The 18,160-nt window shown below is 39.1% G+C and overlaps 1 protein-coding gene across 1 annotated transcript; it reads right to left on the bottom strand.

Moving 5' to 3' along the window:
- Positions 1–97: 97 nt before the first annotated feature.
- Positions 98–17,917, bottom strand: SMPD4 (sphingomyelin phosphodiesterase 4, neutral membrane (neutral sphingomyelinase-3); the record flags this gene model as incomplete). The annotated part of the gene is made up of 18 exons (XM_009708369.1): positions 98–585; positions 1,051–1,179; positions 1,343–1,474; positions 2,246–2,479; positions 3,052–3,257; positions 3,971–4,134; positions 4,424–4,524; positions 5,553–5,643; positions 6,103–6,248; positions 8,790–8,879; positions 12,414–12,485; positions 13,113–13,245; positions 14,577–14,728; positions 15,309–15,361; positions 15,975–16,083; positions 16,962–17,037; positions 17,188–17,330; positions 17,831–17,917. Coding segments are annotated over 18 exons (2,445 nt in total), but the record flags the coding sequence as incomplete, so codon positions are not given.
- Positions 17,918–18,160: the final 243 nt, after the last annotated feature.

Genomic DNA, 18,160 nt, shown 5'->3' with positions numbered 1-18,160 from the left:
GTTCATCCCTCCTCCCCCCCCCCCCCCCTCCCAAAAAAGTCATTCACTAGCCTCTAGAGGAACACTTTTATAAAAAATAAAATTTACATTGATTATCTCCACTCCACTAGACCACATCATTGTTTATAAAACTCAATTTAATATTAAAAAATACATTTGGAAGATCTGATGATATGGTAATTCAAACATTTCAGTGATTGAATCCTAGACTCATCCTTAAAACATTTATTTTTACAAGTGTAAGCTGAAAGAAGGAAATTAGTGTTCATGTGGTTTCCATCCTTCAGAGAAAAAAGTCATTATTATGGCATAAAGAAAATATCCAATGAGGATAATGAACGTGCAGCCCACTGGTCCAATGTAAAACCAGGATGCAATGAAGTAGATCATCAGCAAAGAAATGAGAGTCCTGTAGCTAGCCAGAAACCTCAGACTGATTCTTGGTCCCCAGTTCTGGCTTGTTCTGTCCTTCACCACAGGACTATACCTGATTTTCTGGACGAGGTGGGGGTTGGTAAGATGATAGCGACAAAGTCTGCCAACAAAATCTTCCCTGGAGCAAAGCACTTCCATCTGATCAGCAAACTGAAGTAAGAAAAGTTTAAACATCAATATTCTACTACAGCTACTGTCATAAAGTAAGTGTAACTTATTTTACAATTTTCTTAATTTATAGGATAAGGATTATAGGAAATAGAGGGGAAGAAAAATCAAAATGTGCTTTTAACTGCTTTAGTGCAGACTTGCCTTGTATCTATCACACCTATAGGAAGAAAAGGATTTGTTTTTTGTGTTTTAGAAACATTCATTCTGAATGATACTCCATTATTCATCAAGCATAAAGAATACATTTAAAATGTTATTTATTCATGTTTTATGTAAGAAAAGCAGAATTACAGGTAGAGAAGCAGGCCTGATAGTATTAGGAAATACTCATCTAGAGCATAATAAAGAAGACGGCAAGAACTAAACCAAGTATCATATGTGTGCAAGTCCAGTGAAGAACAGAAATGTGCAATGGAAAATATAAGGAGGCAGTGCTGTACTTACCCTTTCATTAAGCAATGAGGATAAACGAAATAAGAGGCGGACAAGAGTGGCATTTTCGTAGCTTCGGATGGGCTGAAGCTCAGTATCTCCTTGATACTGCACCTCAAATCTACGTAAGCCATTTATGATCTAGAAACAGGAAAATAAATCCCTTATCTTGTAGCTCCCATCTGAAATGCCTTTATACAGGCACCTATCCTAGCCCAAATTGAGCTGCATTTCTCTTGATGAAGGACAACTTATTTTTTCAAGAACAATCTACAGTAGTGATATGAAATCTTTCTTCTCTTACCTGGTACCTGCCAAGGGGTGTAAGAATGAGGCCATCCTCGCTTTCAAGGCAGTCTGGAAGCTGTTTTTTTCCATTCTCGTCTTGAGCTGTCCCACACTTCATCATCATCTGGGTCAGTTGGGCTTCATTCAGCTACTCGGGAACAACACAGTTCTAAAGCATGTGTTTGATCTACCCCCTTTTATTTCATTTATTTCTCCTTCCACAAACTCCTTAAGCACTGGAAGCCTTTGACAGCCAGCACAGATATCAAGAACTGCTTGATAGCACCTCGGCTAGACATTAAAAGGAGGTAAAAGTGTCGAGATTTTTTGTCTGTCCTCATCAAATCCAAGAGGTGTGTTCTATTTTGTATGTATGTCCCTTATTCCTTGAAAGCTGTCAAATAGCTGTTGTCTTCTAGGTCAATTCTGTATGAGGGAGCATGGCTGACAGAAATGAATATGTTCTTTTAAGTTTAACCAAAGAAATGGACTACTTGTAGTTCATACATTCATCTGTAGCTGCAGTTACATGTTCTACTTTTATAGCTCTTTACATTTAGAAGATACTGGACTTTTTAAAATTTCAGCCATGTCTTGCCTGTTTGTAAACATGAGAACAGGCACAAGTAAAGAGACAGGTTTGATATAAACTATACAGTCCAAAAGACTGGTCACTTTGAAGCAAAGTAGGCTTGATATTTAGAAAGTCAGAGCATCTAGTTCCATGTATACTGAAAGGGGCTTTGAAGTGGTCAGGTAAACTCAAGCCTAGAAGACATTTGCAATAAAATTGCTTAGCAGGGTCTCTGGATGGCTTTGTGGGGTCACAAAGTACACGACAGACAGAGGTACATTTGAGGAATCCTGACTCTTGTTCACACTGCCACACAGGGAAAGTTCTTAGAAAGATGTTACGTACCTTAAAGATTTGGCACAAGTATTCCAGTGCCTTCTCTAAATATTCATCTGTTTTTTTGATGCTATCTTGCCCAATTTCATCAAGGTCATTGCCTGTGTAGGAACCATTCATCTCAGATGGTGTAAATCTAAACCATGAAAAGAAGGACTGGCTAGCCATTGTCTCCACAGAATGGTCTGATATGGATTTTGCTGTCTGCTGTGCCTGACAAATTAACTGAGCCAGTTTTAACACCTAAAACAAAAAAAAATTAATTGTGTGGGACAAAGATAAAGGACTGCTAAGCATCAATAGATGGATAAAACTGTGCCTCAATACCTGGCAGTGACAGCAAACCCAGCAAACTCACTCTCTTAGCTCATACGGACTTGTGCTAAGACTGTTAGTTTCATTTCCAATAGGGCAAAAGTAGTTCTTTGCTGTTGAAGCATTTAAGAAACTGGAGTGCTGCTTAGGTTCTTCAGCTGCTTTTTTTTCCTCATGCTATTTTTATCTGATTTGCTGATGGGTGCTAATCAGTACAGTGAATCGGAAGTTCACGGTAAGCATGTTTGAGAGGAAATACTCAACAATCTACTACCCCAAGGCAGCAAGCTGTTACATTAACTTCTTAGCAGAGAGCAAGCAGATTTTTACAGCTGTGCTGGATTGAGACCCCTCAGGTTCCAGAAGTCACAATCAGCAAACTTAATTATACAGTAGTGCAGGGTGTGAAGTTTTCCCCTCTTAACTTCTCATAATATGGATGCTCAGCACTGAGAAAACGCATGTCAAAGCAGAAAGGTGACAAGAAATTTGTTGCTTACCAAATTCCTGACTTCTGTGCCAAACATCTGCTTATACTGGAAGTCCTGTCCTTCCAGGCTGTAAACATGACTCTTCACCTTAAATGAGGCATCTGTAATAGCTGGAGGCCACGATGAGAAGAAGCTCCCACCAAGCGTGGGGGTCATAAAAAGTCGGTGTTGACGATGGTGAATAACAAGTTCTGGCTCCAGAAATAACTGTTCTCCTAGAATTTGAGAAAAGTAGTGAAGATGGTTACATAATACTCCTGCTTTTGCCTGGGGAAGGTCTAGCTACAAGGCATCTTAAGGCTGGTGGGCAACTTGCTTTTAGACAGGCAGGTACTTCTAGGGGGAAAGAAGCCTTAATTACGTTTTTTTTTTCATTTAATTCTCTCCGCCTACAGCAGGAAAATGTCAGAGTGCATTTAAATGCAGACCCTACAGACAGCATTTTAAGCCTGTAACTTTTTTCAACAAAGGCAGCAGAGAATCATGACACTTGTATGACATTGATACTTGTCAAATCTTGCCTCTCCCAAATTTACTGCATCCTAATTATCCTGAAGTGCATACATGACTAGCTGACTAGCTATTTTGCTAAGTATAGATACCTTTAGAGAGATAAGAAGTTTTAATCCTGAGGTAAATAATCAAGTAAGATGAGTGCAATAAAAACTATCGTAAACACCAAATATTGTGTTCTTTATTCTTTAAAGGAAAAATTGTGGAATGAAATCTAAATGATGGTGGTTAGAAAAGAACTATGGACATACTAAACCAACATGACAAACATTAGTGAAGACACACTTCTGAATGGTAAAATAGCATGCAAAATGGGAGAGTAAGTCTATTCACCTCAGTACTTCTGAGGCAAGATGTAGCCATTGCAAAGAAAGATTGAGACAGGACAGCATAAGATGTCAAAATATCCATTTACCTTTCAGGATCATTTCAGCTAGATTGGGCTGAGCAAAGACCTTGGCTACTCGGAACACCATGAGAGCATTTTTTGGACTGACCAAGTCTGTTCGAAGAGCTCTGTTCAGAAATCCTACGAACAGCTTAGTATACATGAGTAGGTTTTCTTGAATGAAGGCAGCCCTGTCAAAGTGAGTACAGGATTTGTGAGTACAGCTATTTAAATAATTGTCTTCTGCCAAATGAGTAATTAAGGGAATGTTTTATACTGCCTCTGGAAAGATGGTCTCTGCACTAAGACAAAAGAATACTCCTCTCAAAACAAAAGCTTGCATTGTAAGAAATCATCTCTAATCTTGTACAGGAAGCTAATTCAGGTTGGTGGATTGTTCTTGAGATACTGCTGTTTTACTCAGAATCTGCATAAACTCAAGGTTTGGTTCAGATTACTCACGGTTGCTTTCCTCCTTACCATTTCTCTGACACGCTGCGAGGCAAGGGCTCTGTACTTTGAGGAAGCTTTTCCGGAGCATACCTCCAAGGCTGCAAGTAACTTAACCACATCTCAAGAACCTAAGCAGAATCACACATAAAAATACGTATCAATACTTTTTGGAAAGGAAGACAGAAAGGGTTTTTTGTTTGTTTCCTTTAAACCTAGTGAATATTACCTTAATGACACCTAAAAGTTTTTAGGAATAAAGCACTCTCTAGTAATCTGAGTATCTTTGGAAAAGAACTGAAAAAACTAAGTGTGTGTTCATTAGGACCAACCTGGATTTTCTGTAATACCCAGATGAGATGGCACTCAAACAGCTACTACAAAAAAAAAAAACCCAAAACTTTGTCAGTGACTACATTTAAGCTGCATTTAACAGCTCTGATTTATAGCATTCACTGAATCTCTGTGGAAGTAAGTAAAGATGCTACATTAATAGAATTTCAGCTCTCATCTTCTGCATAGATGTACCCACCACCCTGAGGAAACACAGTGGAGTCCTAATTGCACTGAAGCCAAGAATAGATTTGCCATGGCCTCTGTAAAAATTTCTTCTGATGTTCTGTCTTACATGTGTACCTCGATACAGCATGTGTACATGCGATACAGCTAACTATAGGTCTAGTAAGGAACATCAGCCCTGTAACCTTTCGCACTTTTAAACTCCTACATTAATTACGAACAGTTATGGTCTGATACATTTCTTTTCCTGCTTGCAGGAGATAATATTTGCAGTATCTATTGCAAATTAGTATTGTATTACTTTTGTTTATGACCTGTTCTATTACGTAAGATGTTAAGAAATTAGGACCTGTAAGAATGTATCTGTTTCAAGAGTTAACACCTACATCTTTTCAATCAACAGCCATTTTCACTGTCAGGAAAATCTGCTAACAACCTATAGTAATTCTCACCAAAATCTATTCAACTTCCTTCTTATGTCTAGTTGGCACTCTTTCTCTAATGTTAAATGTACGTATTATATAAAGAATTTCACTGCTCCAGAAAAAGAAATTTAAAGACCAAGAAATAGCTGCTAAACAGCAATAACTAATTACTGGTTCTTTTGAGTACAGACTTAGAAAGAGTAGCAGGCACGTACTGCTCTGAAAGAGGCATCCAGAGGCCAGTGGCCAAAACAGTGTTGCAGAAAGATATAAAGCTTCTCCTGGACAAACCGAGGAATTACAACCCTGCAAACAGATTCAGAGACAGTCACATGTATAAACCAGCAGCAAATTTTAAAAACAGAAAAACCTAACCAAACCAACCAGCAACCCAACACACTTCCACAAATGCAGACACAGAAAGGACTGACCTAAACTTATTCTTTCTTAACTGAAGCTACTTCTGGCCACTGAATTTCAACTCAAATACATAAATATAAAATTCTCCACTAACCTTAGCCAGAATCCTCTGTAGCATTTTCTTTTGTCTGACTTGTACCAAGACATAGATTAGTGTAATAGCAAAACACACCCCACCCCAAAGCTGCACCAGCCCCCCCCCCCATCTAGTGGATGTGAGAAACATAAACCATTAGCTCTCATGTACTTTTAATAATGTACTTCTGTATTTAGCCATCAAAACAACCTAACTCTTTTCATGGAGAAGTTCTATATGTTTCAGAGACAGGCTGCTCGTGTATCTACCTTTTAAACTCCTCTAGTGGGCTGGCTGTGTGGGAGTGGGCTGAAGGGGAGAGAGGCTCTGGTTTCAGGCTGTTGCTGAAAGCATGCAGATGTTTCACAAGCAGTCTTACCACTAGCACGTGCTCTTCAGTGGGCTTAAATGACTCCTAGGTTCAAAGCAAAAGACAGAAAGATAATGAGTATCACATGCTAAATGTCCAGGAGATAATTCAGGAAAGTTATATTCTCAGATCAGAAATCAAAATACAAGAAATGCTCTCTTCCTCCTAGGTTCTTCACTGTAGTTTGGTGCCTCCTGATTTTAGGCAAACTTGCTCCCCAGGACAAGCTGGATCAATCCTCTGCCATCAGCTCACTAAGAAACAGTAGCATATTTTTGATAATGTGATTGGAAGAAAATGTGTTTACAGTACTCTAATGCACTGAATTTCAGGCTAGTATTAAAGAACAGAATAACTTGTAGATTTCAACTTACCCCTTTCTGAAAAAAACAATATTCAGCCCTTCATTATGGCTATAAGTTCATTGCTGTGGACAGCAGAACAGATCCTTTGTTTATGCTCTTGGTTGGCTTTACTGAGTTCTCCTTCCTATGCTGGTACTCATCTGCCTTGTAAGAAAAAATAATCCTAGAAAGAGTTATGGTAAGAATAAGAACTGCTTCGAGTCCTATGTGATGCTGTTGCTTCTAGCATCATTATGGGTAGAAGTAGCCTGGGTGGGAGTAGCATAAAGAGTGATGGTGAGCTACAGTGATGTTACCAATAAACAAGTGAGTGTATGACATAGCAGGGAGATGAATGAGGTAAAAAAACCCTAGTTCTCCTGGGTGCCCAGCACCAGAGCTGGTCTGCTACAGAATCTGAGGACAAAGCACCAACACCTTTGCTACTGTAATCTGCTTTAAGAGTAGTGAACTAATCTCAGTCCACTACTGAAGGCAGATTTTAAGATCTCATTTGTATTCTAACTTTCACAGCTCTCAGGTTTCTCAAAAGTTGAGAAGAATGTACATGAAACAAAACTTACAGCTGCAAGTATAATGGAAGATGCTGGAAGAGTGTATTAGACAACAGATGCAAGATGTTTCCAGGATGCCAAATACAGCCATGCTGAGGTAAGATGCTGAATATGACTCTAGGGGACTGGCAGGCATTTTTATACAAAAGGTTTCCACTTCTTAAATCCATTCAACAGTATTTCCAGTGCTGGGGGTGGGGAGAAGGGGATGTCTGTGTGTCTTTGTGTGTCCTTTCTCTGCAATGCCTGAGGCAAAGCAGATGTGTTTTTACACATCCTAAGATTTTTAATACACTGCAAAGTTCACTCCAGGAAAAAGTTCAAAGCTTGATGATATAGTCATGTAGTACAGTCAGATCTGAGACTTTTCTAAGAGAGAGGATAACCTGTTACCAGTTCTAATGAAAGCTGGTCTTGTGTTCTTGACAGCTCCTGACAAGTCAGCATGTTTTCTACAGTCCTTATGAGAGTTTATATAAGAGGGTAGAACTCTGAGAAGTTACTTCGTCCTAGGAGTTCAGATCAGGCTCTCCAAAAGCAATTAGAGAGGTTGAGTACTCTGCTATAGGCCTTGAAAGGGTAATTTAAAAAAAAATTCTAGGCTCCCTTTGAAGATACCTTTTGAATTTACAAAACCACCAGTACCACTATTTCAATACATCATTTCAGCTGATCCTAGTAGTTTTTCCACTTAGCAATTCTTATGATTTCCTCTTAGCTTGGATCAGCACAAACATTACTGGTTTAAAACATGTTTTTCCTCACAAGTATTTTTGTGGTCAAACCTTAGCTTACAGGATGGATGTATGCCATTCTTTTTTTAACGCAGTAATTAGATAAACATAATAGTAAAAAAAATTTAAACACAAGTAGTTCCCGTTTTCTTTTCTAAGCAGTACCTTGACATATCGTAGCACTTTATTAAAAAAAAAAAGATTATTAAACAGCAGGAAAATTCCATGTAGTGCTAAAGAGCTTTACAGTATAAGAACTTTATAGTACATATGCTCAACCCTCCCCCTTCCCAAAATGAAGACCCAATGAATAAAGGGCTGAAGTAGGGACAGAGGAATCAGCAATCTGTTCCAACAGGAATGTTTTTCCATGCACATTTCCTGAACAATCTGCAAATGTACCACTCGTGCTTTTGCAAAACTGGACAGTCAAGTTCACGTTACCACTATAAATTTAGTACTATCCAATGACAGTTCACTGGCTAAAAAAACCTAGATGTTACCTACCTTAATTTTAGGTGACAGCCATGCAAATTCTGATCTTCTCTTCCACGCAACGTTTGTTTAAACGACTAGTGTGTGAGGGGCAGAAATCTGCCATCGGTGAAGCCAGTTTTGGTGTCAAAAAACGTCAGCATAGCTGATAGGTCTCTTTCTACAATGCATTACACGAATGCATCTCTAAAAATGGAGTTCCCAATTAGTCCTCATAATATGCTAGATTTTAACTATTTTCTCCATGACCTTTGCTAATACCTCTTAGTATCTGTTTTCACTGACAATGTAGTAAATCTTAATGCAGCATTCTCAATCAAGTTATAAAACCACACTTTAGCAGAAAAAGCTGCTGTACAGCTAGCACCAATACACTTCGCAGATTATATGATGGAACAAGATTTTTAAAAAGGAAACAAAATGAAAAGATGATAATACTTGGTATGCGTGGAGGGCCTGGTAGCTGGATTGGGCAGGACTACCGTGGTGTTTACTGGAGATACTGAGTCGGTAGTGAAGAACCTCCAGCTGAGACAACAGAAACAAAAAGGAAGGGGGGGAGGGAAAAAAGGAGAGAAGAGAGCAAGAGAAAAAAAAAGTGAGAATGAGCCCAAGGAAGAAGGGTGGGAGGAAAAAATGAACATCACAAATACAGTCAGGGACAACATATCACAATAACAACTGCAGCCACAGTATCTTCTTCTTTCTGGTGTTCAGCAGATTGATTCCACAGTATTTCATACCCCTTATCAACTTGGAAATACAACTGGGAGCAGCGGTCAAAAAAGTATAGCTGTAAGTGGCTGTTCTCTTTACTACCCTCAGAGCAAATACTGGTAGGGGATATGGAGCTTTTGCCAAATAAACTCCCCATTTCAGAGATTAACTGAGCTGTACTGGCAAGGATTTGCACACTGTTACAGTGTTTTATTAAATAATGGAGTAAAAGCAGTCAATATTCTGCAAGTTTTTTTTAATACTATTTTGAAAACTTTATTTCTTCCTGTGCTGCTGGAGAAGCAGGGAGCAGGGTCCCAGGTATACTGGGAAGAAACTCAAATTGCTACTTTCTTCTTCCCAAGGAACAGGAAGAAAAAAGTTTGGCTTTTTATAATCACTCTGAGCCTGTCCAGTAAGTTTCCAGTTTGGAGAAATCCTCTGTCTTCTCTTCTACATAAAGGCCATTTGGGAAGGCTGCAGGTCGTGAATTCCTCAAAAGAGGAAATTAGGGAAACATCACATGTATAAAAAGGCAAAAGACATACCTACACTCATACAGTGTTACATGCTGATGCAAAAGGCATCTTGCCTTAACACTGAAATCTCTGGAAGCCTCAGCCAGATCCCTTTTTGGATGAATAAGGTAAAGAGTATTCTTTGATAATGTGGTGGTGAAGAGGATACTGTAGCGACAGTGACACACATGTATGAAATTAATGAAAAAACATAAAACAAAAAATGTACACTACATAGATCCCAATGACTACTGTCAGGCATCTAAACTAACTCTCCAGATCACACCTCTGCTGTCTTTGAACAGCCCCTACCCAATCTCCTCTAGTGCCAGTTTGGTATCTTTCGGTTTTACACTCTTAAGAGCGGTAGGATTGTTACTGCAAGCTCCCCAACAGCTCAAACACATCTTCTGCTTCATAATCAACTCCCCTGCCACAGGAATCAGCAAGAGCCTGTAGTCTAATGGGTGTTCCACACGCATAGGGTCTGTGGCACCTGGCATTGGAAGGTCAGGAAGCATTACATAAAGTTTCATCAAACAACTTCTTTTTAAGGGTTCATTGTGATTACAGCAGAAGGGAATAGGAAAAGAGATGCTGCACGCTTGAGCTCTGGATCATCCAAGAAAGAAAAAGCAAATAGACAATGTAAAAGAACAGGAAAATAGTTGAATTAATGGGGAAAACAGTGAAACTCAGCATAGCAAACAGCATCAACCTCAGGTTCACACCAGACCCAGAAAGAATTCAAAGCAGTAAAGCAGAAAAGAAGTACACCTTCTCAAAAGAAATTATTTACTATTCATTCCCATTCCATCGCCTTCCAATTGTAAAGAGAACTCTGTGATGACATTAACAAGGTTTAAGGAAAATCTATCATTCCTTGAGGGACTTCACAGGAAATTACATATCTGGGATCTGGCTTGGCCCACCAAAGCAAACAAGTCTGGCTGCTGGAAAAAGAAAGAGTGAGTTCTGTGGAACTTCATCCCACCTTCCAATACAGGTATGTAGCCATTTCAAGCCACTGATGGTCAAACAGGTCTAGATCCAGGGATGAATGGTCACTAATGACCCCTCCTTCCACATGCATAGAAGGCTAAATGGAATCAAGTGACCTGCATAACTATTAATAATAATGTTTAGGGTGATCTTGGGTTTCCAGTCAAGCCCTTTAACCCTTATGTTAAAACAAAACTTGTATTTCTGCATATTCTGCTTCCTCATTTGAGGAACTATGAAGCGGACTATTCTCCTTCAAGCCCACCCGGAGACCAGTCTACAAAGCTTAGTTTAAGCAAGCATCACAGGCTTATGAACAGTTCTGTCCCCAACTGATCTGGAACCTCTCCTCAGTCATGCAGGAGGGATCCTTTGTGCATTTATGGATGTCACAGGGAATTCTAGTCCCCTATTCAGGTGTTCTAACCCCCAAAGAGTGAAGACTTCCTTTTTTACATGCCCATGATCACTTCCCATCAAAGATGAAACTAAAATACCATCAGGTAGTTATTGCCTCAAGTTGTGGCTCAACACACCTTGTTGAGGATCCGGAAGTGATGATTTCAGAGAACTTTAAGCTCTACCTAGGCCCTATTCCACCATAACATTGATAGTCATTGTCTATAACTGCTGCTCCCTAGTGTTAGAAGACAGCATCTGAAATAGAGGGTGAAGAGAGGAGAGAAGTTTAAAGCAATCATTATTTCTGGCCTAAGCACAGTGCTTGATGCACAGAGACTGGACAGACAGACAGACCAAAGGTACTTCAAGCAAAGCCTTTCCATCACAGGTGCACAGCCATGCTGCTGGGAGTCCCAAGTGGAGACTTTGAAACATTAGTGAGTTTGCATTTTGACCTCAACTTTCGAAGACAAAACCCATCACACTTCAGCTCTCCAATGTTTTTCCCTAGCAAAATATAAATATGTTTGTCATTTTATAGCCTGTGGAGTGAAGGATCAGAATTTCTCAGTCAACTCTCATACAGCTCTTTCACTCAGGAATGAATCCTGAGTAGCTTCTATATTTCTCTCCCCTTCTATGAAAGTCCCACTGTGACCCAGAGGGAATTCAGAGGATCAACTTTTTCTCCTTCAAATTCCCTTTACATTTATAATGCCTTTGATCTTAGCCTCCTCAACACTTACTTAGTTTTACATGCAGAAGTTTGTTACTGAACAGGCCACCACAAACTGCTTAAAACAGTGTATTATCTGAGCAAGAGCTTGTAAGATATTCTGAACTCTGTAGCTACAGAACTGCTTCTGACACCATTATGGTGAAAAGTGTATTTTGGAATATGAAACAACAAAAAAAGGCTTATTCACTTAACACTGAAGGACAGTTTAGTAAGATTTCCTTTTTTAATTTGGATTTATGCTAAAAAATGGTTACGGATCTTAGAAATTACTAATTGGTATTTCAGTAACAGTTTTTGCTGTTAATCAATTTTTGCTATTTTTAGCAGCCATGTTGCCCCAGTGGGATTTAACACTATGGTTTTATAGCGGCATCTTCCCCATCATTAGTAGTTTGATTATTGGTGTTCAGGTTGTTGTGACCATCCCACAAACTTGTCTTTTACAAAAAACAAAACAAAAACAACACAACTTCTGTAATGAAGGCAAATCTGGATGACACACTTATTCACAACATTCTTCATAACTGGATTAGCAATTCTGACAGACTCATGTAGATACTCTGGTAAGTTACTTTTTTCCTTTGGACCAACATACCAAAAAAATTCTCCACAGAAAAGGAGTTTTACCCCAAGATAAGAGGTCAACCATCAGATGACGCTCATGAATGAAGTACACACTATTACCTTGACATGAGGGGACTGCATTTTCTGATACATTTCCAGTGAATAATGATGAAGCCACATTTCAACAAAGATCTGCAAAACAAATATTTTCTCAGCTAGTGAAAGAGAAATGATCCAGGACTTGTCAGTCACAAGCTAGGTATAAGGGAAGACCACAGTATATAATTTGAAAACTAAGCTGTACTTGTAAATAGACAGGAACCTATTCAAGATGTTTCAGGTTTTCATCATGTCAATGCAAATGACTGAGTTGGCATACTGTTAGCACCTGCTAAGCATCAATAATTCAGTTCAGCAACATGGTAGGAACTTGTTTCAGAACAACTGTTAAGTCCAGATTCTCCTTTCCCTTCCCTTGATAGTGAACAGAACCAACTTCTCTGTGCTCAATCTTTGCTTAGAGCATAGAATTAATATAAGATGTAAGAATTAATGTAAAGAAAATCAGGTTTAGAAACTTTTCTGGAAAAAATTACTCAAATGGTTGAGATCAGTTGTTAAATATGCAGTCTAAAAAAAAGATATTACAACTTAACAGTTTCACAGTGGTTCTTTGTTTCACTAACAGAAAACAACAGCTGCTCATCCAAAAACAGGCTAAAGCAAAATGGCGTAACTGTCTCAGGTTTAAAAAGAAGAGATTCCTCAGTCAGCAGCAAGAAATGTTCAGGGCTGTTTTCTTCCTTAAATCCAACTTACCTGAAGCAGTGTTTCTGATCTCCAGATCTCCTGGGAAGCTGGGTCAGCATTCACAGAAGGCTGATGGGCAATGTGCCGTTTCAGCAAGCTGGTGTGATGCATGCCATAGGAAGTGAAAGGCACTGCTGGAGACCTTTAGAGACAAATGAATGGAAATCCTGAAGTCAGTAAGCCCCAGTACAGGGAAATACATCATTGCTTTTAATTGCTGGTTTATAAACTGGAAAACAGTCTTTAAGAGCTGAAACTGCATAGTTGATTACACATTTCAAACTTCTGCAACATGTTATAATTACTAGTCACTTTAACTATAAACAAACACTACATCACTATTCATAGTGCAGTGAACCAGCTTTATATAGACCTGATGTTATGTTCAATCATACATAGTTTTTTACTTTCTCCTATTCAGTTTGTTTTCTCTCACTCTGCCTTCCATATTCATAATTCACCTGATCTGTATTTTCCTAGGTATATGCTAAGGCTCAGCAGACCACGGAAACTGGTATCTGAAATTTATTTAAAATGCAGTTATATAAAATATAATGGCTATTTATTTTCACATTTGTATAAATTTACTAATATGATAACATTTTATAAATTCAAGTAGCAAAACCGATTTTGAAAATGTAGACTTTCACACACTTAGCCATTACAATGAACAAAAGACTAGGTGCTTGTATTGGAGAATTTTCACTTCAACCTTGTGAGTTTGTTTTTATGCCATTATCACACAGACATACAGAACATCAGTAACTGGTCAAAAATCTCTCATCCTCTTCCTTCCAATTGGGGCTAAATAGCTTGATCTATTACCATGCAAATAGTCACCTGAAACGCAGTCACTCATTATATGATTTGATTACTAATGTGTCTTGGCTTTTTGTATCAGGAAGTTATGAACTAAGAAACCTATGAGCACTATCAGTCCGCAACAAAGCCACAGACACAGTCCTGACACAGCAATTTCAAAGAACTGCAAAATAGGTAATAAGAGCATTAAACAATTAAGGATGGCAACCTCAGAACCAAAACAAAATGACCAACTGCCAAGTTGTCTGGCTTTATAGCAACATTAACAAAAGATTCAAGTTTCCTTGTAACAGTGGTTATCACCACTGCCATCTTTACCACATACCATATCCATCTGAGGATAGTAAAAACTACTGTCAAGTACAGGCACATCTGTCCTACTCCAGTCGCAGAGCACAAAACACAACTGGAGCTGCTGAACTGAGGAATTTTTGTTGCTTGTACATGCCCTTTCTGCTCCAATAATAGCTACCTTTCAGACTTTCAAATGAAACCTTTATGATAAAATTAAGTGAACATAAATCTATTTAATTTTTGTACATACAGATCATAAAGAGGGAAGGTGTTTTCTACTTGTTAGAGATTTTGTTCCAACGAACTGTATTTTTAAGTACTGTTCCCACAACTTGCCTCTGGCACTGTAGTCATTACCTGGGAGTTGGGGAAGGGATGGCTCCCCCAGGATTTGAAGAAGGTGGAGGAAGGACACTTCCTTCTGTGGGCAGGAAACATTTCAGGTATGTGTCCACCAAGATGAAATAAGCGCTGTTGGAAGGGCTGACATGATGGGTGATGGGTGAGTTCTGAAACAGACACACAGGATACACCTGGAGTTAAATACTGTTACTTTAAGCCACTGCTAGGGAGTGTCTGCTACACAGCCAGACCCACTGAGTACAAATAAGCAGCAGCTCAGTGGTTATAAAGGTTGAATTGACAACAAAGACTCTTTGGAGCAAAGGTAAAGTAACTAACTGCAAGACAACTGTAGTAGTGAATGTAACCAAGTATGAGAAGATTGCAGTGTTATATAGCACAGGTAACAACAGGAAGAGGAACCAAATAACCAGACACCATAGTACAAAGCTGTGGTTATGACTGTATAAATGGTGTTATTGGACAGAGGGATGGGAAACCCATTTGGAATCCATTGCCTGCTCCATGTTGGCATGTTGTTGGACAGACTGCTTACTGGCATATCTAAGGTGGGTATTTCATTTATTATCCAGTCTTACATCATCAACTGAACCAAAGCAATAACAAATTCTAAAAGTTCAGATAAAGCTGCTGTTAATTTAGCTGGACAGCATCTCAGCAAGCTCTTAAAGCACTGTGAAGAAAGGCTAATACTATTTTAGGGGAGAAATTGTGAAAAGTACTTACCTTCTGTGTAATCAAACTAATTGCAAAGTAAAACATGTAATATTCAAATGGATCTGGAAAAACAGAGTCAAGGATCAGATAATAAAAACAGGTACAGATGTTAGATATCTGGGGATGCTGACTAGACATTAAATTCTTATTTTGTCAATGCTAAATTAACTTGCTAGAGCCTAACAGCAAATTCAGCTTTGCCTTCTTACTTTCCAACCGACTCAAACATTGGTAATCGAGGTTTTTCTCTATGTGGCAAGGTGTGTTTGCATTACTACTCTTAGCACATTTGACCATCTCAAACTGAAAACAGTGAGGCTGCAGCTAGACTGCTTCCAACAAGTACGCTAGCTGCAAAGTTAACATGCCCTTTTTCTATCGTATTAGATAAACTACTAGTAGTTACAAAAACAGAAATTGTGAAATACAATCTCTCCTGAAATCACTGGGAATTTTGTTGTTGACTTAAATGAGGCCAGAAATTCCCCCACAAGGGTTTATACGAAGAGGACAAATTTATTTTTCATTGGAATCTAAGTATTTTTAATCAGCCCAAACTCTTTAGCAAGACTGTGATTTACCATAGACACATAATAAGCATACAACAGAAATGCTCATAATATCTCAGTTTTAGATATTTAAAAGGAATTAAATATCCAACTCTTAAAAGGATACTAAGAGCCAAATTCAAACCTAAACCACCACATGAAGGAAACTGGACTTTGTTGTGGTATAAAGAGCATTCTGGTAGGACTTGCTCTTGTATTGAAGCCTTCACAGGGCCCTGAAAGACAGAGTAATGAAATATTAATCTGGCTACTCAGCATACTTGCAGAGTATGTTTTCAGATAGTGAAGTTCTGCTGCATTCCAGCGTTCTGGGATGATATCTACATTCAGCTCAGTGGGATTTTACTGCATTGCAGTAGTTTCTTGTGCAAATGCGTACTCTTTAGATAACTGCCAACTTTCTCACTGAAAATGAGTGTTACAGTGTCAGGAAAAAAAAAAAAAAGAGCCTTCACCAAGACTTTTCCAGTTGGAGCAGGAGCAGCAGAAGACTGGTGTTTGATTGATGGGTGATGGTTTTGTTAGAGTAACTGAGCTGTGGACCAGCAATTACTATATACTTAAATGATGCTTCCTTCTGTTAAAGACTGTAGAACTACCCGAATAATATTCTAGATAGCAGGTAGCTGGTAGCTATGGAAGAAATAGTGAAGCAACTCTGCAGCTAAACATTTTTGTTCACAATGTCATACCTCATATCCAGGATAGCAGTTAGTCTTCAAACGCATGGACACAGAGCGCAGCCAGGGATGGCACTGCTCTGTGATGAGCTTGGAAAACTACCTTCAATCCTGCAACTGCTGGTAACCAAGATAAAGCACATGACTTTCTCTGCGGACAGGATAAAAATCGCAATGCAGCTTTCTTGGCTGAACAGCACAAATATGTAGCTGCTGACAACCACCATCTCTTACAAAGTTTATGGCTGGGAACTCTCCTCCTCTAGCAACCATTTAAAGAAACAAGTATGTGCTAAACCTGGAGCACTGAGGCTATACATTGGCCTATATCGAACCATACATATAAAGTGTGTGCAAAGTTCCAATAGCTGCAACAACTACATTCTCTTCTTACAAGTTTTTCAGTTACTCACTGGAAGATATGAGACTGGGAAATCGTATCTGTACTCTTCTGCTTGGAGTTTGTAAACCAGCTTCATCATTGGGCCACTGCAAACAAGCATCAGAAAGAAAATCCATGGTAAGTACCCTTCCCTGTCTCACTTTTGTGAACTTATGTTTGCATAACAGAAAAAGGTCAAACACTGGTTATTTGTTCACCATACATTTTTTAATCTGTGCTGAAATGAATGAGTTTACCTGGGATCCAGGAAATCCAAAGCCACAGAATATTCAGTAGGATTTGTTCTTCCTTGCAAACAGCGAAGATTCCAGCCTACGATGATGCCATCCAGGCTACCAAAAATGCTCTCCACCAGCCATGGGAAGATGCCATGTAGTTCCTTTAGGGAAAACAGACACAAATAGCTAATGTGTAAAATTCCTCACTTGAACAATCTATATTGCACGTAGTAGAATGCAGAAAGATACTGTCTGCCAGCTATTTATGACTGTTTCCAGATTATCACTGGACAGAGTTCCATTCAAAAGAATGTATCATAATATGGCAATTACAGGAAATCTATCCTGATTTCTGATCACGCTAAAGTTGCAACGATACTCCTCAGCATCGCATGCAATTATTTGTCACATTTTAAAAACTAGTTTTCCTCGTAAATTGAGGCTGAAAGGCATTAATGAAGTACAGTCAACTGAAACAATCTTTTAGGGACTAGAAAAGGTTTTTAGCTCTTCAGAAACACTGGATTCCCACTGTTTCACCTGGGGTCCTCAAAACTCTTGATAAAAGAAATAGGAACAAAGGAAATAGTAACAGAAAAAAAAGCAAATCCCCCTGAAATATACTGGGCAATGAGTGTCTCAAAAGGCAGCAACAGCTCACCTTGGCGGGAAACTCCTCAATGACTGTCTCCAGATCGTGGCACCTCTGAACAAACGGTTTGTTTACACAATCTGCCTTCAGAGTGGCCTGTTACAAATCATAAGGGAGATCAGATCACCACTGCCAGAAAGGGCAATATTTATCACGGCCATGACGTAAAAATCTCCTAATTACACCGCTCCTCCAGTACAGCATTTCTGTGATACGGCTGAAGTTACACCGACCGACCTTATGACTTCACGGGTACATAACCAAGCTGACAGTTCACCAGAAATCGCAAGTCCGACCGAAAGGGGACGACCCGCGCCGCTCGCCACCCGCCCCGTTCGG

The sequence above is a fragment of the Cariama cristata genome, unplaced genomic scaffold (assembly GCF_000690535.1).
Source record: "Cariama cristata isolate BGI_N322 unplaced genomic scaffold, ASM69053v1 scaffold14489, whole genome shotgun sequence".
NCBI lineage: Eukaryota > Metazoa > Chordata > Aves > Cariamiformes > Cariamidae > Cariama > Cariama cristata.
Note: the sequence above shows the minus strand (reverse complement) of the source record. Positions and strands in the feature narration are given on the sequence as shown.